Below are 25932 nucleotides of genomic sequence, written 5' to 3'. Positions count from 1 at the left end.
ACAGATACCAGTGGAAATACTTGGTTAACAGTCTAAATATACAGCCTAATGGCCAGAATATCAGGCGTATGCGTCAGTTCTGGCAGGTCAAGTTAGTCAAGCTCGCATCAGCTGACTGTCAGCTGATCATGTCTACCTATAGGAATACGACGTCTATCACAGCATGCACATATAAGCTCCTTCAGTACTATCAGCAGCTATCGCATTTCTCCAGAGCTCATTTACCCTCCTCCATCCCCAGCTCCTCCTCTCGTCAGTCAGGATTTGGCATTCTGATTCCCCTTGAATAAGACTAATTTCCCTGACTTTAATGATATCTGCAAAACATTATGTTGGTTCTGTTCTGTTTACCCTAAGGGGGGTTATTGCTGCTCTCCTTGTTCTTGCCTAGAACAGAACCATACCGCCAATCCAGACTGTATGCTAATAGTCAATCGTCATTGACGGTTCCTGACAGAAATGGGTTTTTTTTGCATTCCGCTGCTCTGCTTTTCCATTGTTTTTCTATGTAAACATGTGCTAGATGGACGTATTTGACTGTTGTGCTCACATCTAGTGTCTTTTGCATGACATTGTGTTTAGGGAAAAACGCGGTGCTCAAGTTACAAAAAGTTCAACTTCTCTAGACACATCTCTAGACCTTGTTTTTTTTTTTCATTCCACTGCCAAGTGTTATGCGCAAAAAGGGGGCTGTTCACACAGAATGAGCTCTTGCATTACACTCACTGTTTTCTATTTTAACGCTGGCTGGACGTGTCTGATCATCCCAAAAATCGCAGTTAAATGAATTATAAACCAAAACAGGTTCAGTGTGAATGGCCTCTAAGTCATGACAGCTCAATATGGAATAGGTTCAGCATGAAGATGCAATCACAGAAGTATATTTAGTATATTTTTATATCTCAGCTGGTATTAGGAATGGGACACTTGGTTTAACTTGGAGTTCTTGGGTAAGAGAGCATCTTTAGAGAGCATAGACCAGTGTTTGCCAACCCTGATCATGGAGACACACCAACAGTACACATTTTGGATGTCTCCCTTATTTAAATCAGCGATTTCAGGTCTTGGAGTCTCTACTAATGAGCTAATGAGTTGAATCAGGCACGACTGATCAGGTTTGAAAATGTGTACAGTGGGTGTGCCTCTAGGAACAGGTTTGGCAAGCACTACTAATGACAGTACACAATCATTTAGAACTGGATGGATTCATCAACATTAGAAAGGGTAAGAAAAAAGGGTTCACGTTATTTTGATGGTCCACTTTAGACATTCTACTATAAGTAGATTTGCAACCACATGTCAACTAACTCTCATTAGAGTATTAGACTGTGGTAGACTGTTATTTTAGGGTACAGGTTCAGGTTAGTGAATAAGCTGACATGTAGTTGTAAAGTTACTTCTAGTCAGTAGTCTGTTGAGAAGCATCACAATAAAGTGTCTACTAACACTCTAATGACTGCTTGTTGACATGTTGTTACAAAGCTACTTATAGTTAGTAGAATTTTGCCAGAAAAAATGCTTGCACATAAGCACATGTTCTGGAGCCAGCAGAACGTTTGCATGAGAACCTTACAAACCTTGTTAGTGAATGAAATCCATTATACCATGTCAATGTGTATGACATGTTTTGCTTTCCTGTCTTGTCTAGTGTGGAGGGGAATGTTCAAAACAGTGAGCCTGGCCCTTCCTTGGACACCAGCATAGGATATGGCCGTGGCCCTGTCACACACAGTTCTTCCTTGAGTCCTGACCAGTTTGAAGGCTCAGTGTACAGCCATAGCATCCAACCAGGCCCACAGCGCCCTCAGCGACCCAAACTACAACACTCTCAATCTATCCTCCGCAAGCAGGCAGAGGAGGAGGCCATCAAACGCTCACGCTCCCTCTCTGAAAGCTATGAGCTCTCCACAGATCTTCAGGACAAGAAGGTACAGTGTCATGGACAAGAAGTTTGACCTAACCTATATAACTGCATTTTGTAGTTTCCGCAGTCATGAGTATCACTAATGTCATCTCGTTTAAAGGGTTAGTTCACCCAAAAATGAAAATTCTGTCGTTAATTCCTCACCCTCATGTGGTTGGACACCCGTCAGACCTCCGTTCATCTTCAGACACAAATGAAGATATTTTAGTGTAAATCTGATGCTGAGAAAGGCTTCAGATAGGCCTCCATTGGCATTCAGTACATTTACACTCACAAGACCCATAAAAGGCACTAAAAACGTCGTTACAAAGTCCATCTCACCACAGTGACTCTACAATAATTTTACGATGCGACGACAATAGTTTTTGTGCGCAAAAAAAAAATCAAAATACCACCTTTATCCAGCTTGTTCTTGTCTTCCGTGTGTGTCTCCACGACAAGAACAAGTTGGATAAAGGTGTTATTTTGATTTTTTTTTTGCACACAAAAACTATTGTCATCGCATCGTAAAATTATTGTAGAGTCACTGTGGTGAGATGGACTTTGTAACGACGTTTTTAGTGTCTTTTATGGGTCTTGTGAGTGTAAATGTACTGAATGCCAATGGAGGCCTATCTGAAGCCTTTCTCAGCATCAGCTTTACACTAAAATATCTTCATTTGTGTCTGAAGATGAACGGAGGTCTGACGGGTGTCCAACGACACGAGGGAGAGTAATTAATGACAGAATGTTCATTTTTGGGTGAACTAACCCTTTAACTCTAAACACTATTGTTTATATGTGTTGTACCCCCTAATTACACCTAATCACTTTGTTGTGATTTCATCTAAAACAAATATTTCCTGGTTTTCCCAGGTGGAAATGCTTGAGCGGAAATACGGAGGCCGTTTCATAACCCGCCATGCTGCACGCACCATCCAGACAGCTTTCCGCCAATACCAAATGAACAAGAACTTTGAACGTCTCAGGAGTTGTATGTCGGAGAACCGCATGTCCCGCAGGATTCTTTTGTCCAACATGAGGATGCAGTTTTCCTTTGAAGGATCTGAGAAAGTCCACGGCTCTGTTTTTGAGGGGAAGCAAATGTCTTTCCTGGACGATGCCAGCCAAGTAGGAGCCATGGTGCAGGCCGGAGAGATGGTCCCTGTTATTTTGGAGGCCCCAGAACCTCAAAACGATTTAACAGATACAATCACAGAGCTAGAGGACACTTTCTCAAGGCAAGTAAAGTCATTGGCGGAGTCAATTGATGAGGCACTGAACTGCCGTAGTCTACGCAAAGAAGAGATCCAGCCTGAACAAGCAGTTTGTCAAGAGGGCCTGCAGCAGGAAGATGAGCTCCCTCAGCCAGATGAGCACCACAAGCTAAATGAGATCTGTGATGTGACTCTCTTTATCGATGAAGAGGAGCTCTCTCCACCGGTTCAGCCTTCCTGCTCCACTAATCAGCCATCCAGCACTGACTCTGAGCAGCGCACACAGTCCGTCCGCTCCTCGCAAGAGTACTGGTCCATGGAGGCCAAAGATGACAAGCTGGACACGGACACTAGCTACAGGAGCACTCCGTCCCTCGAGGGCCAGGGGCCGCAGCTCTGTATGGACTTACCCCTGTTGACCATTGAGCCTCCTAGAGACAGCTCAGCAGATATAAGCCATCGCTCTGAGCATGGGTTGGGCCAGCCACAAAATATTCACGAAGAAGGACCACAGGCCAGTCCCAAACAAATCTCACATGGACTACCTCCAAGAGGTCCCTCGCTTTCTCGAGACGAAGAGCCACTTAAACACCGGCAGGTGGAGAGCCATCTGGCCACCAACGGCAACCGACAGAGCAAGTCAGAATCAGACTTTTCAGATGGAGACAATGACAGTATCAACAGCAATTCAAATTCCATTGACACAATAAACTCAGAATCCTCATCTAGAGATAGTCTCAGCAAGCAGACCTACCACAAAGACACTCGCAACAGCTGGGACTCTCCAGCGTTCAGCAGTGACCTCATGCGCAAGAGACAATACCGCATTGGCCTCAACCTCTTCAATAAGTATGTATTTCAATGCCATTATACACAAAATACACACTTTATCACCAGAAGAACTGGGTATGAAGGGCTCTGCTTTGAGGTGCATATTATTTCCGTTTATTTTATTCTAGTATCTTTATTATATTTATTTTATTCTCATCCCACACATTGTGGATCTGCATTCAAAGGTTTTCTTTTTGCAATGGGATGCTTTCTATGCTATTAATGCAGGGGTTTTCAGTCTTTTAGGACCCCCAAATATGATCATCCTTGTGTGATGGACCCCCATCCTAACATTTATGGCATCTATATAGTTTTGTGTATAAAGACCCAATTTATTCTGTAAAAATTATTTGGAAATATTTTCATTTCTATTAAGTTACATTATCATGTTTCTTTTTCTTCTCGTTATAGTACTGTACTATTAGATGTATTATTTATTTACTTATTGTGATATTGTTTATTTAAGAACTCCCTTGCAGTCCACTGGGAACCCAGTTTGAAAACCCCTGCTATAATGTATTTCTATAATAAAAATAGATATGTGATATATCTTACCTTTCAAGCAATGTGGAAACATAATGACTAAACATAAAAAAAATTAACTTATATAGCCATATTATCTTTGCAAGCACAGACTGTGTAACATGTACGAACACACAATTCAAAGATTAATTAAAATACTATTTATTAAACAAAGAGAATACGCTAGGGGAAAGATACAGCAAATACACATTAACATAAACAAGGCTGAACAAAGAATGGAGGAAACTAAGGGCTTAAATACCAGGGAGAGATGCGGGATTAATAATAATATATATATATATATTAGGGCTGTCAAAAATTAATCGCGATTAATCGCATCCAAAATAAAAGTTTGTGTTTACATAATATATGTGTGTGTGTACTCTGTTAATTATTATCTATATATAAATACACACACATGCATGTATATATTTAAGAAATATTTGCATGTATATATACTGTATATAAATTTATATAATCTATAATATATATAAATATAAATGTTTTATATATAAAAATAAAAAAAAATTCTTAAATATATACATGCTTGTGTGTGTATTTACATATAAATAATAATTAACAGAGTACACACACACATATATTATGTAAACACAAACTTTTATTTTGGATGCGATTAATCGCGATTAATCTTTTGACAGCCCTATTTTATATATATATATATATATATATATATATATATATATATATATATATATATATATATATATATATATATATATATATATATATATATATATATATATATATATATATATATATATATATATATATATATATAAATATTAAAGGAGACATATTATGCCCCTTTTCACAAGATGTAATATAAATCTCTGGTGTCCCCAGAATGTGTCTGTGAAGTTTCAGCTCAAAATACCCCCTAGATCATTTATTATAGCTTGTCAAATTTGTCCCTATTTGCGTGTGTCCCTTTAAATGCAAATGAGCTGCTGCTCCCCGTGCCAAGCTTCAGATACATACAATGTCAACAATAAAACCAATCTCACTCAGCAAAAATGTCAGAAATAACCAGTTGTGGAATGCAGCCTTACATGTTTGAACCAGAGTTGGATACCGATGGGGATCTCAGGAAGAGGCTGACACTTTTAGACGCACCTGGATGTTTCTGAATGGTTAGTGGATAAATGTATGTAACGTTAGTTGCTGTGGAGTTACGCTGATTCAACTCATTGACTAGCATGTACCTACCATCATGTTATTGTTACTATATAAATTGTTGTATTGGTGCTAGTGTGGGAACATAAGAAAAGTCTGTCACCTGACTATACATTGCATAATAAATGTGCATTTATGAATTATGCAGACGGTGAGAGTTTTCGGGATAAAACTAACGACACAGCTCTAGTCTCTGTGAATACAGTCAGAGACTATGGTAACTTTAGCCATATTAGCCGTCCAGCATTCTAGAAAGCTCTAGAAAGGAAATTTGCAAACATTCAAGAAATATGAAGTGACATACTTACTTGTTCAGGATATGAAGTTAGAGCACGAAACGTTGGTGTTGACCCATCTTTCAGAAACAAATTTTTCTCCAATCCAGCGTTGTACTGACCACATTTCCTTCAAAAATGAACTTCACCCACGGTTTTCTCAGTGCCTCTGATGCTGGGAGTCTAAGGAGGCTCATATGTTCGTTGGTACATCCAACAACATAACATTAGTAATGTTTTTGGCGCAGACATTGTAATACTCAAGCTAGCTGATACAGCGAGTAAACAGAAATGGCAGTATCTGTGATGGTGGGAAGAGCCAGGGAGGAGAGGAAACCAGGAGAAGCCAAACGGGGACCCAGATCACAGTCCAGACTAGGGCCACAGCAGAGTCGAAGGAGGGATGGGGGGCATGGTGGAGACTTGGCTGGTAGACCCAGGGGAAGACATACTTAGATGGAACCAATGAAAGTACACACCTAGGCGGAGCCGAAGACCACGCGACACCATTATGGCTGGAGACAGAGAAAGAGCCACAACGTTGAGCATTCAAGGTGGAGCCAGGCTGCCAGAGGACAGAGGCGAAATCGGTGGGACTAAGGACCAAGGTGGAGTCGAAGAGCCCGTCTGAGCTGAAGGGGTTGAGGGGAGAAGTGCGACAGAGCGATAACTTGACCAAGGCAGAGCCAGAGATGTGGGAGCCCTGTGGAGCCGTAAGGACGATAGTCGCAGGTGGAGCCAAGGGAGAGAGGAGCTGGGAGTGTAGGCACAGCTCCATTCCATCCTCCTGAACTCTACGGGCACACTCACTGGCGCAGAAAATGTAGCCGGCTCACACTCTTGGTCAGACACTCCATTGGGCTCGGGCTTTGTGTCTGCAGTGGGCTCTGGCATAGACTCTGCGCAGGGTGTGAGGGGAAACAGGGAAAACTAAACCAAAACACACTGAAACTTATCTAAACAAAACCAAAGCATAGTTAGTTTAATCAATATTTATTTTTTATTAGATAATTAGCATCAAACAAACAAAATATCATAATTATTTACAGTGATTAAAGATTAAATAAAAAGATTGAATAATGATTGCATAATGATGGACTAATGTGGCGTTCACACCGGATGCGATTCGCGCAAAGGTGGACGCGTGTACATTTTGAGTTTACTCGCGTGAATCGCGCGTGAAATTCACTGCACAACAGACGCGAATTCGCGTAATGGGCGGGGCTTCCGCCAGCAGCTCGTCTCGTTGAGAAATGGCTGACATGGGCTGTGTTTACATGTCTTTTTTTTGTTAAAATCTACTGTTAATGTGTGACAAAACGTAGTTTTAAGACTTTTTCAGTCGATAATGTAGTTGTTTAAAGCTCAAATCTGTGGTTTATTTATATAAAGAGTGCCTATTTGAACATGTGATCTGCCGTTTTCGGAGTTGTGAGCTCCAGCAGACAGCGGCGGTCAGCGCACGTCAAAGCCAGCGAGGGCAACCTTTCCTCAGCCAGTCCTTCTGCCGCTGGCTCTGATGTCTCTGTGGCGTCTCGAGCTATAATTCGTCTTGTAACGGCCGATATTTGGTCTCATGGATCTATAATTTGTTCCCTGGCAAATCGTTTAGGCTGAGGGCAAAGATAAGTTTCATTACTTTATATTTTTAGGCTATAACTGTACGTTGCAGTTGTAACGTTAGCCTACTAGCACTGACTTTGAATGTTTGACTGCATTGTTTGCTTTATTTCATGTATAGCTTGTTATACATTACGTATACTTTTGTATTATTGATCATACATAAACTTGCATTTAACAAAAAGAGACTGCGTTGTGTTTCATGTCATTTAATGTTATCACAGTGATAATCATATTGTCTGAACCAGATATTAATATACAGATTTTCCCCTCATTGTTGTCACTACTAGAGCAAGCTCCTGATTGGTTAACGCGGCGCGAAATATCCGCCAAAGTTCAGATTTTTCAACTTGAGTGATTCGCACGTTCAAAACGCTCAATTCGCGTCGTTCGCGCCGCCTCAATCGCGTGAATCGCGCGGCAGAATGTCATTTGCGTCTCTGCATTGACTTAACATGTAAATCACTCGCGCGAATCGTGTCCGGTGTGAATGCACCATAAGAATGTAAATCAACATTAAACAAAAGAAGAAGAAGCATCAGTTTCCATGGTGACTCGTTGATTCGCCACTCTTGTGTGTTTACTGTGAACATATGTACCAGGTGCGGATACGTTGGGTGGGTTTATTATAAGCGAGACAGCGTGTAGTTATTCATGACACATAGCAATTCAGCAAAAAGTATTCCTAATATGTTGGACCTTTCATTGCCTTCACAATCTCCCGTGAGAGCTGTGATAGTGATGTTGAGTCGGGGGAAGCGCTAAAGGGGCGTTTGCAAAATATTTGTTATTCTGCTAAGTGTCACTAGAGTCACAGAAACGACATACTATACCTTTAAAAGATAAAAAATAAACATTTTTACATATTTTTGCAGTCAAATTTCTCAATGAACTTCAAGTATCCTGTTGATTATTTCAGTAGTAAGTCAAGGACTGAGAATGTTTCCATTGTACAAATAATGACAGAAATCAAGATGGAAACATGCTTGAGTACTTGTGTGTGTGTGTGTGTGTGTGTGTGTGTGTGTGTGTGTGTGTGTGTGTGTGTGTGTGTGTAAGGTGTTTAGTTGTTAGCGCAGCTCAACAAATAAAACCTGTCTTTTTTTAGAGGGAATCAGAAGTGCTGTCTCTGGTTAGATGTAGCATAATTTCTTTTGTTGTATTTAGCAATATTATTCGGCTACTTTTCACACAAAGAGCTCTTCTATACCTTTTATAGCTCTTGTTTTTAAAATTATGTTTTGCACTGAATTTCGGTTTCCTTTGTAATGTCCAGTATTGATTAAGATGTAGACGGATTTTGAGTTTTCAGTAGGATAAGACATTAACTTCCGCTGTTCATCTGCTTTCAGAAAGCCAGAGAAGGGAATCCAGTACCTGACGGAGAGAAGCTTTATTCCCGACACGCCCGTGGGTGTGGCCCACTTCCTGCTGCAGAGGAAAGGCTTGAGTAGACAGATGATTGGGGAATTTCTGGGGAACAGACAGAAACAGTTCAATAGGGATGTTTTAGAGTAAGTATTTGCATTTTCTTTCTACTCCATACGCTTTTGCTACCCATTGTGTTATTAGATTTTTTTAAAACCTTATATTATGTTTTTTTTTTGTACCCTGTTCCTGCAAAGTGCCAATAGTTGTATGCCACAGGCATTTGAAGTCATGTGTGTCTGTTGCAGCTGTGTGGTGGATGAGCTGGATTTCTCAGGGATGGAGCTGGATGAAGCTTTGCGGAAATTCCAGGCTCAAATCCGGGTTCAGGGGGAGGCACAGAAGGTGGAGCGCCTGATCGAGGCTTACAGGTGCTGTCACATCACCAAACATTCATCCACTACACTGAAGCATTCAATATTTATCTCTGAAATCATGAAGTAACTCAGAAACGACAAATAAACAATGTAGAAAGATAATCAATAATGCTACAGCACTATTTGTAGAAGATAATTTTCATTGCATCCGATAGACTGTTCTGTGATGTGTCTTTGTTTAGCCAGCGTTACTGCATCTGTAACGCTGATGTGGTCCGTCAGTTCCGAAACCCTGACACCATCTTCATCCTGGCATTCGCCATCATCCTCCTCAACACAGACATGTACAGCCCCAACGTCAAGCTGGAACGCAAGATGAAGCTTGAGGACTTCATCAAGAATCTACGAGGTTTGGATTGAAACACACTATTAAATGAGCTGACATTCACATCCGTAAATCGCATCCGTCAAGGATGAGTCCATGGCTCAGTTGGACTTGATACATGATCACAGAAGAGTCGACATGACATGCTAATTTAGTAGCTGTAATGTGTGCCTTGTATGTGTATGTTGAAAGGGGTTGATGATGGAGAGGACATCCCTCGGGAGATGCTGGTTGGGATTTACGAGCGGATCCAAAAGAAGGAGCTCAAAACAAATGATGACCATGTGTCTCAGGTGCAGAAGGTGGAGAAACTCATTGTGGGCAAGAAGCAAGTAAGTTTATCGCACTCTACGTTTATCATAATGCTGCTCTCTGGAGTCCATGAAACTGCACTAAAGGTTGCTAAAAGATACAGACTTCCCCAGATACAGAATCCCCAGATACTGTCCATGTAATTAATGAAGATAATGAGAGTTTACCATTTCTCAACAATTCTGATACAACAATTTTGAATCATGAACAGTGAATTGCGTGATTCACCAATATATCTCTTGCATTACAGATGGGATCGCTTCACCATGGCCTTGGATGTGTAAGTATACTTCATGATGTGTGTGTGTGAGTGTGTGTGGTCCTGGTAAAACCTATGTTATGGAGACAAAATGTCCCCACAAAGATGGCAATATCTGAAATCATATCATATAAATCATATGAAAGAAAGTTGTGTGTGATCTGTAGGTTTAGGGGTAGGGTTAGTGTGTGCGTGATGTGTAGGTGTGTGTGAAATTAGCTACATTTTGGTGAGTAGCCAACAGTCCTTATGAAAATAATGGCTTAATAAAAATAGTTCACTTCTTTAAAAATGCAAAAACACAGTTTGTCTGTGGGTTGCGTTTACAGTAAGGGCATATCAAATATTATAGTTCAGTATAAAAACAAAGAAACATCTGTGGAATGTCCCCACCGTGACAGAGCAACCAACCAACGTGTGTGTGTGTGTGTGTGTGTGTGTGTGTGTGTGTGTGTGTGTGTGTGTGTGTGTGTGGCAGGTGCTGTCGCAGGCTCATCGCAGGCTCGTGTGCTACTGCAGACTGTTTGAGGTCCCAGATCCAAACCGACTGCAAAAACTCGGGCAGCATCAGCGGGAGATCTTCCTGTTTAATGACCTCCTGGTGGTGAGAGAACGCATAACAAATGACATCACCATGTGTATTAAAGATAATACGTTCTGTAATGTACAGATATCAACAGATGTGCTGATGCGGCCACTGACCACTGTGATTGTTGCATTTTTGTGACAGGTTACCAAGATCTTCCAAAAGAAGAAGAATTCAGTGACATATAGTTTCAGGCAATCTTTCTCTTTGTGCGGGATGCAAGTGATGCTCTTTGAGAACCAGTGTAAGAAATATATACGCAATCAGAAATTAATATGAAATACAACAAACGCTTGTCATTTAAAGAAGGAATCAGTTATCAATGCATTATTGTCAATACATAAATCACAGATAGATAAACAACAAGTCTAGTTTCTGCAGCATGGAGACTGTATGTGATACATTTATGTAGTTTAATTCAGTGATTTATTGACATTTTTGTTTTTGGCTTAAAGGATTAGTTCACTTTTAAATAAACTTTTGCTGATAATTCACTCACCCCCATGTCATCCAAGATGTCCATGTCTTTCTGTCTGCAGTCGAAAAGAAATTAAGGTTTTGGATGAAAACAGTCCAGGGTTTTTCTCCATATAATGGACTTCAATGGGCTCCAAACGGTTCAAATGACAGTTTCAGTGCAGCTTCAAAGGGCTTTAAACGACACCAGATGATGAATAAGGGTCTGATCTAGCCAAACCATCAGCTTCTGAGAGAAACCCAGCAGTATTTATGCTATTATTTTACCTCTTAACAGACGAACGTGATCATCTCTGAGCTCCGCCATAACTTCCAGAAAGTGAGGTCAAATTAGATTGTGATCATAGATATATCGATAGTAGATGCCTCATTCTACTGATCCGTGCAGTCGCTAATGAGGCATCTACGTATACATCTATGACCACAATCTAATTTGACCTTACTTGCCGGAAGTTATGGTGGAGCTCAGAGATGATCACGTTCGTCTGTTAAGAGGTAAAATAATAGCATAAATACTGCTGGGTTTCTCTCAGAAACTGATGGTTTGGCTAGATAAGAGCCTTATTCATCATCTGGTGTCGTTTAAAGCCCTTTGAAGCTGCACTGAAACTGTCATTTGAACCGTTTGGGTCCCATTGAAGTCCATTATATGGAGAAAACCCCTGGACTGTTTTCATCCAAAACCTTAATTTCTTTTCGACTGCAGAAAGAAAGACATGGACATCTTGGGTGACATGGGGGTGAGGAAATTATCAGCAAAAGTTTATTTAAAAGTGACCTAATCCATTAATAAAAAATAATGATATTTTATTCCTTCATTTCATGGCACTCTCGGCCCTGTATGCGTGTACCATAAGAGTCTATGTATAAATATATCATTGATATATGTTTTTCTTTTTTAGTAAAATTATGTTTTCTTATATTTCTCAGACTATCCCAATGGTATCCGGCTGACTTCAGCCATTCCGGGTGCTGACTTCAAAGTCCTGATCAATTTCAATGCTCCCAACATTCAGGACCGCAAGAAATTCACCAGCGACCTGCGAGAATCCATCGCTGAAGTCCAGGAAATGGAAAAGTACCGGATAGAGTGTAAACAGACCTTTATTCTTCCTGATCCTCACCTTTTCCAGACTAGGTTTTGTGAGCGGCCCCTGCAGATTTCAGACATCTCTGAGCATCTGGCTCTTTACAGAGAGTACGAACAGATGCACAATTATATTTGTTAGGATTAAATAGAGAAGAGCCAGGGGCTCATTAACATAAGACTGTCCACAGTAACATATTTTCTGCTTTGATGGAATGTCGTTACTCGTTTCACATGCGTCGAGGCCATCCAATCATACTCAATGTCATTTGCATGTTTGATTGTAAGAGGCTTCGTTCCACTGTGTTTCAAATGTGAAAATCAATCAGATATGCGTCGTGGCTCCTGGATGAATATCTGATCGCAATTCATTTTTTACATTCATCCTAATTTCTAGCTTGGCTTCGACTCAAATATTTCATTGCAATGATATGTTTTTGTAGTGAACGTGTTACACTAACTTTGTTGTTGTTGCCTTCATTTCTGATGGACATGCCAGGGTTGTTTAGATTTGTATGGGAAGATGATTTTGAGGCATGACTATCCGCTAAAGCAAACAGCTCTTTCTCGGTGCCCATGTGGAAGTGTATGCTCTGTGTATGACATGTGTGTGTTTGTTGATGTCTGTAGCCGAGCTGGAGAAGCAGAAAGGGCTGGTCAGGCCCAGTATGTCTCAGAGCATGTCTGGCCTAAAGAAAGAGACGGGAAATGGCTCCATGGGCCGCACTAGTCTGGATGACACGTACGCCATGGGAGAGGGACTGAAGCGCAGTGCACTCAGCAGCTCCTTGCGTGATCTTTCTGAATCAGGTGAGTTCATCTGATGTGCAGCAAAACCAGAAAGTGAATAAACTGTACATAAACATGGTAAATATGAGCAAATCTGACCATGAAAATTAGATTTTGCAATTTCTCCTCTTAGTCTTTCATACGAAATATTCACAAAAATCGTTTAATTAAAGTCAAATAGGTGAAAGAAACAAATTAAACTATTCAATTACACTCTGAGAAAAAAGGTACAGTGGAGGTACAATTTTGTTCCTTGGGGAACAAAACATAACCTTTAAAAGGTACACAATTGGTACAATTCTGCCATTGTTTTCCTCTACTTAGAGCAGGGTCAGGCAAGTTCGGTCCTAGTGAGCCGATGTCCTGTAGAGTTTGGCTCCAACCCTGAAATACATCTATAGAAGCTCTTTTTGAGAATTAACAGAGGTTTAGATGTTGATGTTTTATTGAACATGTGTTAATGGTCATCATTATGGTGATCAGTGTTTCCTTTAGTTGGGCAGTTTGATTCTTGGCTTTTTATTTGAGTTTGTGGTTTTTGTTACAGTGTTAACAAAACACATAATCTGTTCAAATCAAAATAAGCCATTAATAAAAATTATCATGAGAAAAATTTTCATCACTGACTAAAATATTCATAAATAATGTTCACCAACAAAACTTTCTTTCCACAGATCAGGCATTCTGAGTTTGGATTTTAAATACATTCTAGGGGGAAAAAAGTTTACACGCACACAGATATCAAGAGTCAGCATATGAATCTCAACAATGGTGACATACTTAATGCTGCAATGCATGCTGGGAGCCATGAGTTTTATACTGTGGTGGGTTAGTAGGGTTGGAGCTAAACTCTGCAGGACATCAGCTCTCTAGGACTGAACTTGCCTACCCCTGACTTAGAGGTACAAAAATGTACCCTTAAGGGTACAACCCCAGTGACGGACACTTGTACAATTTACAATTTACTTGTGCCACTTGTGTAAAGGTACAATTTTTTTTTTTTTTTTTGAGAGTGTACGATCTTATAGCCATTTCATGATTTGTTCAGCCTTCTGTCACACATCATGGCTGTATTCTCAGGTCTTTCCCACAGTGATGGACGACTATAGGAAGTTGGTCTGTGTCACTTCATATTTAGAGCCCAGTGAAACAGGAAGTCATGACTTATCACTCAAGTGTCTCATAGTGATCACTATGGTAAACTTAAAAAATGCCATATGAATGGGAATGTACTTCAGGTAGATTTTTACTCATGGAATTTGTATGGGTTTCCTATAATTGTGGAACATATACATATTATTTTGCATTTAACTTTATCTTTAACTGTATGATGTAGAACCGCCGTTTAGGAGCCACGATGGTCATCTTTCGTCTTGAACAATCCAAAATCATACAATGTGTACCGGGCATAAGAGGAGAAATTGCACACAAAAAAATCATAGTCAGTTTTGCTGTAGTTTTGTACTCAGGGTGCCAATATTTGTGGAGCCCACTGTATGATTTGGTTTAGTTTGTTTGATTCCCTGTGTAGAATGAGTTGTTGAAGTTTAAGGGGTTAAGCTTTATATTTTCACATATTAATATATAACAAATAGCATTGTGAGTTTCACTGGTAAATTTAGATGAGTGCAGTTTGATGGGTCCTACACAGGTCCTGGCCGTTCGTATTCACAGACCCAAGAATGTTGGTGTGAAAAGTTCAGCCGTGATGTGAATATGCCCATAGGAATCCACTGTTTGTATTCTAGATCTTTTTTCACTACTAAAATTTGTGTCAGTGCTCCTGGCGGTCTGCAGAAAGTGGAGCAAGGGTCATTCACAATCCTGCTCAACTGATGTATTATTAAAATAATATTCTGGGTTCAATACAAATTATGTTCAAAGGACAGCATTTATGGCATATTGATTGCCACAAACAGAAACGAGCTGAAATGTGAAGTGTATAGCTTTATAAAAGTGCTTACATTATTTCTTGTGGTATAATATTATAAATGTGTATTATTTGAGCTGTAAAGTTGTTTGGGATGAATTAGAGCGGAGACTGAGAGCCAGGCCTTCTCGTCCAACATCAGTGCCGGACCTCACAAATGCGCTTCTAGAAGAATGGTCAAAAATCCCCATAAACACACTCCTAAACCTTGAGGAAAGCCTTCCCAGAAGAGCTGAAGCTGTTAGAGCTGTAAAGGGTGGGCCAACTCCATATTAAACCCTACAGATTAAGAATGGGATGACATTAAAGTTCATGTGCATGTAAAGGCAGGCGTCACAAAACTTGTGATTGACAGATGATAGTTATGGTAAAACTAAGACATCTTTCAAATTTGACTAGGAAATGGTTTTAATTTCACTACGATGTAGCATTCTGCTGTCAGACACTGCTGTTATATAATCCAGACCAGTAATAGTGCACTAAATCATTAAGCAGATGAATAATTTATCAATATACAATGTCACGAGTTCACATGTACATGTAATCAGATAAAGTATGCCCTATATTTGGCGTGCTGTCCAAGGGAAGGGTTCCGAGCTCTGAATTTGGCCCGAACTCAGAGTACTCCCCCCATCCTGAAGTGGGATGGGACGCAGCCAAGAGTGAGGAGTGGTGAAGGGATGCTGCAAGAGTGTCTAGGGACAGAGTTGAGGGATGACTATACAGGTGCTGGTCAAATAATTAGAATATCATCAAAAAGTTGATTTATTTCACTTATTCCATTCAAAAAGTGAAACTTGTATATTATATTCATTCATTACACACAGACTGATATATTTCAAATGTTTATTTTTTGTTAAATTTTGATGATTATAACTGACAACTAAGGAAAATCCCAAATTCAGTATTTCAGAAAATTTGAATATTACTTAAGACCAATACAAAGAAAGGATTTTTAGAAATCTTGGCCAACTGAAAAGTATGAGCATATCCAGCACTCAATGCTTAGTTGCGGCTCCTTTTGCCTGAATTACTGCAGCGATGCGGCATGAGGAGATCAGTCTGTGGCCTGAGGAGATCAGTCTGAGGCCTGAGGAGATCAGTCTGTGGCATGAGGAGATCAGTCTGAGGCATGAGGAGATCAGTCTGTGGCCTGAGGAGATCAGTCTGTGGCCTGAGGAGATCAGTCTGTGGCCTGAGGAGATCAGTCTGTGGCCTGAGGAGATCAGTCTGTGGCATGAGGAGATCAGTCTGTGGCCTGAGGAGATCAGTCTGTGGCCTGAGGAGATCAGTCTGTGGCCTGAGGAGATCAGTCTGAGGCATGAGGAGATCAGTCTGTGGCCTGAGGAGATCAGTCTGTGGCCTGAGGAGATCAGTCTGTGGCCTGAGGAGATCAGTCTGTGGCCTGAGGAGATCAGTCTGAGGCATGAGGAGATCAGTCTGAGGCATGAGGAGATCAGTCTGTGGCCTGAGGAGATCAGTCTGTGGCCTGAGGAGATCAGTCTGTGGCCTGAGGAGATCAGTCTGAGGCATGAGGAGATCAGTCTGAGGCATGAGGAGATCAGTCTGTGGCATGAGGAGATCAGTCTGTGGCCTGAGGAGATCAGTCTGAGGCATGAGGAGATCAGTCTGTGGCCTGAGAGTCTGTGGCCTGAGGAGATCAGTCTGTGGCCTGAGGAGATCAGTCTGAGGCATGAGGAGATCAGTCTGTGGCCTGAGAGTCTGTGGCCTGAGGAGATCAGTCTGTGGCCTGAGGAGATCAGTCTGAGGCATGAGGAGATCAGTCTGTGGCCTGAGGAGATCAGTCTGAGGCATGAGAGTCTGTGGCCTGAGGAGATCAGTCTGTGGCCTGAGGAGATCAGTCTGAGGCATGAGGAGATCAGTCTGAGGCATGAGGAGATCAGTCTGTGGCCTGAGGAGATCAGTCTGTGGCCTGAGGAGATCAGTCTGAGGCATGAGGAGATCAGTCTGAGGCATGAGGAGATCAGTCTGTGGCCTGAGGAGATCAGTCTGAGGCATGAGGAGATCAGTCTGAGGCATGAGGAGATCAGTCTGTGGCCTGAGGAGATCAGTCTGTGGCCTGAGGAGATCAGTCTGTGGCCTGAGGAGATCAGTCTGTGGCCTGAGGAGATCAGTCTGTGGCATGAGGAGATCAGTCTGTGGCCTGAGGAGATCAGTCTGTGGCCTGAGGAGATCAGTCTGTGGCATGAGGAGATCAGTCTGTGGCATGAGGAGATCAGTCTGTGGCCTGAGGAGATCAGTCTGAGGCATGAGGAGATCAGTCTGTGGCCTGAGGAGATCAGTCTGTGGCCTGAGGAGATCAGTCTGAGGCATGAGGAGATCAGTCTGTGGCATGAGGAGATCAGTCTGTGGCCTGAGGAGATCAGTCTGTGGCATGAGGAGATCAGTCTGTGGCCTGAGGAGATCAGTCTGAGGCCTGAGGAGATCAGTCTGTGGCATGAGGAGATCAGTCTGAGGCCTGAGGAGATCAGTCTGTGGCATGAGGAGATCAATCTGAGGCCTGAGGAGATCAGTCTGTGGCATGAGGAGATCAGTCTGAGGCCTGAGGAGATCAGTCTGAGGCCTGAGGAGATCAGTCTGGGGCCTGAGGAGATCAGTCTGTGGCATGAGGAGATCAGTCTGTGGCATGAGGAGATCAGTCTGTGGCCTGAGGAGATCAGTCTGAGGCATGAGGAGATCAGTCTGTGGCCTGAGGAGATCAGTCTGTGGCCTGAGGAGATCAGTCTGAGGCATGAGGAGATCAGCCTGTGGCCTGAGGAGATCAGTCTGTGGCCTGAGGAGATCAGTCTGTGGCATGAGGAGATCAGTCTGTGGCCTGAGGAGATCAGTCTGAGGCATGAGGAGATCAGTCTGTGGCATGAGGAGATCAGTCTGAGGCCTGAGGAGATCAGTCTGTGGCCTGAGGAGATCAGTCTGTGGCCTGAGGAGATCAGTCTGTGGCCTGAGGAGATCAGTCTGTGGCCTGAGGAGATCAGTCTGTGGCATGAGGAGATCAGTCTGTGGCCTGAGGAGATCAGTCTGTGGCATGAGGAGATCAGTCTGAGGCCTGAGGAGATCAGTCTGTGGCCTGAGGAGATCAGTCTGTGGCCTGAGGAGATCAGTCTGTGGCATGAGGAGATCAGTCTGTGTCCTGAGGAGATCAGTCTGTGGCCTGAGGAGATCAGTCTGAGGCATGAGGAGATCAGTCTGTGGCCTGAGGAGATCAGTCTGTGGCATGAGGAGATCAGTCTGTGGCCTGAGGAGATCAGTCTGAGGCATGAGGAGATCAGTCTGTGGCATGAGGAGATCAGTCTGTGGCCTGAGGAGATCAGTCTGTGGCATGAGGAGATCAGTCTGTGGCCTGAGGAGATCAGTCTGTGGCCTGAGGAGATCAGTCTGTGGCCTGAGGAGATCAGTCTGAGGCATGAGGAGATCAGTCTGTGGCATGAGGAGATCAGTCTGTGGCCTGAGGAGATCAGTCTGTGGCATGAGGAGATCAGTCTGTGGCCTGAGGAGATCAGTCTGTGGCCTGAGGAGATCAGTCTGTGGCCTGAGGAGATGAGGAGATCAGTCTGTGGCCTGAGGAGATCAGTCTGTGGCCTGAGGAGATCAGTCTGAGGCATGAGGAGATCAGTCTGTGGCATGAGGAGATCAGTCTGTGGCATGAGGAGATCAGTCTGTGGCCTGAGGAGATCAGTCTGTGGCATGAGGAGATCAGTCTGTGGCATGAGGAGATCAGTCTGTGGCCTGAGGAGATCAGTCTGTGGCCTGAGGAGATCAGTCTGAGGCATGAGGAGATCAGTCTGTGGCCTGAGGAGATCAGTCTGTGGCCTGAGGAGATCAGTCTGTGGCATGAGGAGATCAGTCTGAGGCATGAGGAGATCAGACTGAGGCATGAGGAGATCAGACTGTGGCTCTGCTCAGGTATTATGAGAGCCCAGGTTGCTCTGATAGTGGCCTTCAGCTCTTCTGCATTGTTGGGTCTGGCATATCGCATCTTCCTCTTCACAATACCCCATGGATTTTCTATGGGGTTAAGGTCAGGCGAGTTTGCTGGCCAATTAAGAACAGGGATACCATGGTCCTTAAACCAGGTACTGGTTGCTTTGGCACTGTGTGCAGGAGCCAAGTCCTGTAGGAAAATGAAATCTGCATCTCCATAAAGTTGGTCAGCAGCAGGAAGCATGAAGTGCTCTAAAACTTCCTGGTATACGGCTGCATTGACCTTGGACCTCAGAAAACACAGTGGACCAACATCAGCAGATGACATGGCACCCCAAACCATCACTGACTGTGGAAACTTTACTCTGGACCTCAGAAAACACAGTGGACCAACACCAGCAGATGACATGGCACCCCAAACCATCACTGACTGTGGAAACTTTACTCTGGACCTCAGAAAACACAGCGGACCAACACCAGCAGATGACATGGCACCCCAAACCATCACTGACTGTGGAAACTTTACTCTGGACCTCAGAAAACACAGCGGACCAACACCAGCAGATGACATGGCACCCCAAACCATCACTGACTGTGGAAACTTTACTCTGGACCTCAGAAAACACAGTGGACCAACACCAGCAGATGACATGGCACCCCAAACCATCACTGACTGTGGAAACTTTACACTGGACCTCAAGCAACGTGGATTGTGTGCCTCTCTTCTGTTTCCAAAGGAAATGCAAAATTTACTTTCATCAGAGAACATAACTTTGGACCACTCAGCAGCAGTCCAGTCCTTTTTGTCTGTAGCCCAGGCGAGACGCTTCTGACGCTGTCTGTTGTTCAAGAGTGGCTTAACACAAGGAGTGCGACAGCTGAAACCCATTTCTTGCATACGTCTGTGTGTAGTGGTTCTTGAAGCACTGACTCCAGCTCCAGTCCACTCTTTGTGAATCTCCCCTACATTTTTGAATGGGTTTTGTTTCACAATCCTCTCCAGGGTGCGGTTATCCCTATTGCTTGTACACTTTTTTCTACCACATATTTTCCTTTCATTCGCCTCTCTATTAATGTGCTTGGACACAGAGCTCTGTGAACAGCCAGCCTCTTTTGCAATGACCTTTTGTGTCTTGCCCTCCTTGTGCAAAGTGTCAATGGTCGTCTTCTGGACAGCTGTCAGGTCAGCTTCTTCCCCATGATTGTGTCGCCTACAGAACTAGACTGAGAGACCATTTAAAGGCCTTTGCAGGTGTTTTGAGTTCATTAGCTGATTAGAGTGTGGCACCAAGTGTCTTCAATATTGAACCTTTTCACAATATTCTAATTTTCTGAGATACTGAATTTGTGATTTTCCTTAGTTGTCTGTGTGTAATGAATGAATATAATATGCACATTTCACATTTTGAATGGAATTAGTGAAATAAATTAACTTTTTGATGATATTCTAATTATATGACCAGCACCTGTATATACAGGCCCCTGTAAAGACCTTGTCAACACAACAGCAATTGGCACAGATCCTCAGAAAAATACACAAGAAAAAGACAACAGTTTGCGGCCGATCCTGGACTTGCATTTGATTAACCTGATCTGAAGGATACCTATTCCATTTTCAGATAGGGGCAGGGGTATTGAGTTCAGCTGCAACCCCAATCAAACACATCCCAAAGCAGCCAATCGAGCCCTGCATCTCAATGTGAGAGCCAGACCTTCTCGTCCAACATCAGTGCCGGACCTCACAAATGCACTTCTAGAAGAATGGTCAAGAATCCCCATAAACACACTCCTAAACCTTGTGGAAAGCCTTCCCAGAAGAGTTGAAGCGGTTATAGCTGCAAAGGGTGGGCCAACTCCATATTAAACCCTACGGATTAAGAATGGGATGACATTAAATTTCATATACATGTAAAGGCAGGCGTCACAAAACATTCGGCAATATAGTGTAGTTGACTGTAGGCTGAATGTCTTTAATGTTGTTGTTGTTGATGTTTGGTCCTTGTCTCTCTCCTCGCAGGGCTCCACCTTTAGCAGTCCTCCTCTGAGCCAGAGAGAACCTTCCGCCCAGGAGCATCTGTTTCCTGTCAGACACGGCGCTCCACCTCCACCTCCTCCACCTCTCCCTACCCACCCCACCTTCATATCCGTGCAACTTGCACCACACAGCACACCACTCACAGCAATGTCACTTCCCCCAGGAGCCTCCACCCTGTCTCCACCACCTGCTAGCACACATCTCTTCAGACAGCTTTTACAGGCCCTAACCTTCAGCACATGATCAGCAAACACAGACGCTGGGATGAGCCTAACTTTACACGGACACGCAACCCAGCCAAACCCCAGCAGTGCGGAAGCAGCCTCTGTCTCTCATACTAGTGGCATTCTGCCTACGGGGAATGACACAAGATTATAATTAAAGGGTTAGTTCACCCGAAAATGAAAATTCTGTCATTAATTACTCTCCCTCATGTGGTTGGACACCCGTCAGACCTCCGTTCATCTTCAGACACAAATGAAGATATTTTAGTGTAAATCTGATGCTCTGAAAGGCCTCCATTGGCTCAATGCACGGTTCACTCTCAAGACCCTTAAAAGACACTAAAGACGTCGTTACAAAGTCCATCTCACTACAGTGGCTCTACAATAACTTTATGAATCGGTGACAATAGTTTTTGTGCGCAAAAAAACCCTAAATAACGACTTATATAGTGATGACGATTTCAAAACACGGCCTCATGAAGCTTCGAAGCGTTATGAATCAGTGAGTCGATTCATGATTCGGATCGCGTGTCAAACCGCCAAACTGCTGAAATTTGGCGATTCAAACTGCTGAATCGACTCACTGATTCATAACGCTTCGAAGCTTCATGAGGCCGTGTTTTGAAATCGTCATCACTATGTAAGTCGTTATTTAGGGTTTTTTTGTGCACAAAAACTATTCTCGCCGCTTCATAAAGTTATTGTAGAGCCGCTGTAGTGAGATGGACTTTGTAACGACGTCTTTAGTGCCTTTTAAGGGTCTTGAGAGTGAACCGTGCATTGAGCCAATGGAGGCCTTTCAGAGCATCAGATTTACACTAAAATATCTTCATTTGTGTCTGAAGATGAACGGAGGTCTGACGGGTGTCCAACCACATGAGGGTGAGGAATTAATGACAGAATTTACATTTTTGGGTGAACTAACCCTTTAAGAAATTATATTTTGCATAAAGAAAATCAAGGACCATTAAGATCTAATGTATTGTGACATATTTTCATGACACATTTTAAAGTTATTATTATTAACACTTCATTTCAATGGTGAACTTTAGGCATTCAACTCACTATAAGTAACTCTGCAACTACATGTCAACTAACTCTCACTAGTGTTAGTTAGGGTTTGGGTAAGTAGAATAAGTTGACATGTAGTTGTAAAGTTACTTACAGTTAATAGAAAGTCTAAAATGAACTATCGATATAAAGTGTTACCTTATTTTTTTTATTGCCATCGAAAGTGATTCTCATGAGATAATTGTAAAAATATCTTTTTTTAAATGAAAGCATACATAAAAATACGTGAAACAAATATTGCCGTGCTTTATACATATGTTTTAATTCAAATAATATAATTCGAATAGGATTCACAAGTTATTAATATAAGTTATTTATTTTGAGAATTTAGAAAGTGTGCAAAATCGTGCTTAGCATATGAATCTTCAAACAATCTTAATGGTCCTAAAATAGGCTTTGTTGCCTTTATGCAGAATATTTTCTTTGCAGGATTCTTGATGATCTGGATGGGTTCTGTTCGATTCAGAGCACATAAACACAAACTACGAAACTGCCTGTTTTCAGACGTTGTGTTTTTGAGACGGACATTCATTCAGACTAGCAGAATGACAGAGTAGATGTTCTATATTTGTTGTAGATGACAGCTCTATATGTTGTCTAACAATCATAAATGAACGTGCCAATGGCCATTGCACCCGTCAGCTCTGTGTGTGTGTGTGTGTGTGTGTGTGTAGTATTATAGTACAGTAGTGCAACTGAAACCATTGTAAGCAAAAAAGCGATGCTATTGAACACTGTAAAAAATGTATTCAGAACTTTTTAAGATCAATATCTTGGTCAGTTTGAGTCCTATTTAAAGAAGTATGCTACTAGAAACCTTCCATTGCGAGCCGATATAAGGTGATTTTGAAGCACAAATGCAGTATGATGTGGCACTTTCAGCTGCTCACATGAACAATCTCACAGATTTACAGTAACGGGGTTTGAGGAGATGTGAAAATATGTTTGCATGCCTTTAACTGGAGCTAGATTTTTTTGAAACAAACTTTTTTTCCGATTTTCCCCCATATTTTCTTTTGCTTCGGAGTTACGCACAGGACTTCTGAGGGCCAGTGACTGGATTGTTTTTCTGTCTATTAAAGATCAGTCTTGTTTCTTCATAAGTGCAATATGTCGGTCATGAAGACGTGGTCATGGCTAAAGCATCTTCACTATTATTCAGCATAGTGGCGTGTAGATCCTCATTAGACCAGTGTTTTCCATCCCACGCAACGTCCAAGTGATCGGCTAGGCTTTAACTGTGATTTGTTATCGATGTTGTTCTTGGGTGTTTATTTATTATAGAAAATAAACCAGTGTTACCATGGCAATGAAGTGCAATCTTGTAAAAAGTACTTTTGTTTTTCTCTTCTTTTTTACTTTTAAACAACCAGGAGATTGTTTCAGGTGAATATTCTGCGATATTATGCAAGCGTCTGTATGTTTATCTATAGAAATGAACGTGTGGTCTGTGAAATTCAAATGAAGCTGTTGTTTCTGATCAGATATATAAGCTGGAAATCTGAAGAACAAGTTTTTTTCAGTATCAAAATGTTGTAATCATGTTTCCATGACCCCGAACCAAAGCATTATGTTTTCATTTGAACATATCACACATCTTGAGTGCAATATTCATTCTGGTGTAATAAAGTCAACATGAACCCGAAACTCACCCGTTTGACTTTCTAAAGGCGCTTATTGTGCACGGTTTATTGGTGCACATTCAAGAAAAAAAATATTTGTCTTCATAATCTTTCTAGTTTAAAGGAACACGCCGACTTTTTGGGGACTTCACCCTAACCCCCTCGAGTTAGATAAGTCCATACCATTCTCAGCTCCGTGCCATAACTCTGTCTGACGCACACACCGCTAGCCTAGCTTAGCACAAAGACTGGAGGTAGATGGCTCCAGCTAGCCTAGCTTAGCACAAAGACTGGAGGTAGATGGCTCCAGCTAGCCTAGCTTAGCACAAAGACTGGAGGTAGATGGCTCCAGCTAGCCTAGCTTAGCACAAAGACTGGAGGTAGATGGCTCCAGCTAGCCTAGCTTAGCACAAAGACCGGAGGTAGATGGCTCCAGCTAGCCTACTGCTCAATACGTGACAAAATAACGCCAACATTTTCCAATTTACATGTTGTGATGTTTAGTTACATTGTGTACTAAGACCGACGGAAAATAAAAAGTTAAAGGGGGGGGTCAGACAGAGTTATGGCATGGAGATGGGAATGGTATGTATGGACTTATCTAACTCTGGGGGATACGGTGAATAAGCTAAAGTCCCCAAAAGTCGGCATGATCCTTTAAACAAATACTTGCGTGACACACACACACTCATGTTTAATATCTGTTTCATTCACAATGAAGTAAAATGGGTTTGTGAACGTCGTTTCATGTTGACTTTAACAGGAAATTTAAGAGCTTTTGTATTTATAATATTACTTTCCAAAGATTTTTTTTTTCCTGCATAGGATGTTAGCTTAATAATAATCTGATTGACAGGCGAGACCCCAACAATGTGCACTGAAGGTTCAAACACTGAACTCTATATCTCACTTTCTTATTATACTGTATATTTTTACTCTCCCCTTTCATGTTTCATCGGAGCATCCTGTCATCCTGTGTCGTGTGCGGATCATCGCCCCACTCTTAGCCCATGTAGAGAGGGCTTGTAAAGACACATTTGAGCAGTAATGAATATATTAGGGGACCACATTAGGAGCTAAATAGTGTGTATATAGTGTGTACAGTATCCTGTCTCGTCTGTTTTACTGTGCGTCACTCAAACACACGGTCTGTGTGTGTGTGTGTGTGTGTGTGTGTGTGTATGTTTCTCTCCTCACAGGCTGCTATCATCATCATCACACTGTCCAACTCCACCACTCCCACAAACGGCTATAGAAACGGGCATTGTTTTATTTAGTTGTTGTAGAACAGAGAATGCTTGTAATTTGAGATATTTTTTTTTATGTAATGGTTATCTATGTCAGTGTACAGTCAATGTAAAACTCAAACTGTGACGACATTCAGAGTATAAAATAAAATGAATATATGATGCTGTGTTTTTATTTTAAAACTATTCATATATAGACTATAGGCATGACTTATTCCGTGATTATTTTGTCATATAGTGCGATTTGATGAGCTATGACTTCATTTCATACAACAATGTCTAAAAATGCTACTGTTGAGACATCCAGACACATACAATTATATTACATAAAATCATTTAATTTTATTACCTAATATAAAGTGGGACCAGTTTCATAGAATCAGTCACTGCTGGAATACTTCAGCGCTTGCGGACTGCTATAAAAAAGTGTATATATATTAATCAATAATTGTTCATTTTTGATTTCATGGTGACTGAAAAATCTCTTAATTCACAACACATGCGCCAAGATGTTAGCAGCAGATCCTTTAAGTCCTGTAAGTTGCGAGGTGGATCCTCCATGGATCGGACTTGTTTGTTCAGCTCATCCCACAGATGCTCGATTGGATTGAGATCTGGGGAATTTGGAGGCCAAGTCAACACCTCAAACTCGTTGTTGT

At 42.0% G+C, this 25932-nt stretch overlaps 1 protein-coding gene across 3 annotated transcripts in view; it reads left to right on the top strand.

The window, feature by feature from the left end:
- Window positions 1–25436, top strand: part of iqsec1a (IQ motif and Sec7 domain ArfGEF 1a) — a 39727-nt gene extending 14291 nt beyond the window's left edge. For 2 of the 3 annotated variants that reach the window (XM_079803124.1, XM_079803123.1), the window contains exons 2-13: window positions 1649–1928; window positions 2780–3969; window positions 8915–9076; window positions 9239–9361; window positions 9550–9716; window positions 9885–10024; window positions 10255–10284; window positions 10742–10867; window positions 10994–11093; window positions 12257–12418; window positions 13044–13223; window positions 25226–25436. In XM_079803124.1, the coding sequence (XP_079659250.1) occupies window positions 1649–1928; window positions 2780–3969; window positions 8915–9076; window positions 9239–9361; window positions 9550–9716; window positions 9885–10024; window positions 10255–10284; window positions 10742–10867; window positions 10994–11093; window positions 12257–12418; window positions 13044–13223; window positions 25226–25281 (2716 nt within the window). In that variant the 3' untranslated portion in view covers window positions 25282–25436. Of the gene's footprint in view, window positions 1–1648; window positions 1929–2779; window positions 3970–8914; window positions 9077–9238; window positions 9362–9549; window positions 9717–9884; window positions 10025–10254; window positions 10285–10741; window positions 10868–10993; window positions 11094–12256; window positions 12419–13043; window positions 13224–21091; window positions 24054–25225 lie in introns of those variants that run through there. The other variant, XM_079803125.1, reaches the window with a different exon arrangement.
- Window positions 25437–25932: the final 496 nt, after the last annotated feature.

This window comes from Gobio gobio (genome assembly GCF_949357685.1).
Source record: "Gobio gobio genome assembly, chromosome: 21".
NCBI lineage: Eukaryota > Metazoa > Chordata > Actinopteri > Cypriniformes > Gobionidae > Gobio > Gobio gobio.
The sequence above is the reverse complement of the archived record's forward strand: the minus strand, read 5'-3'. Positions and strand labels throughout refer to the sequence as shown.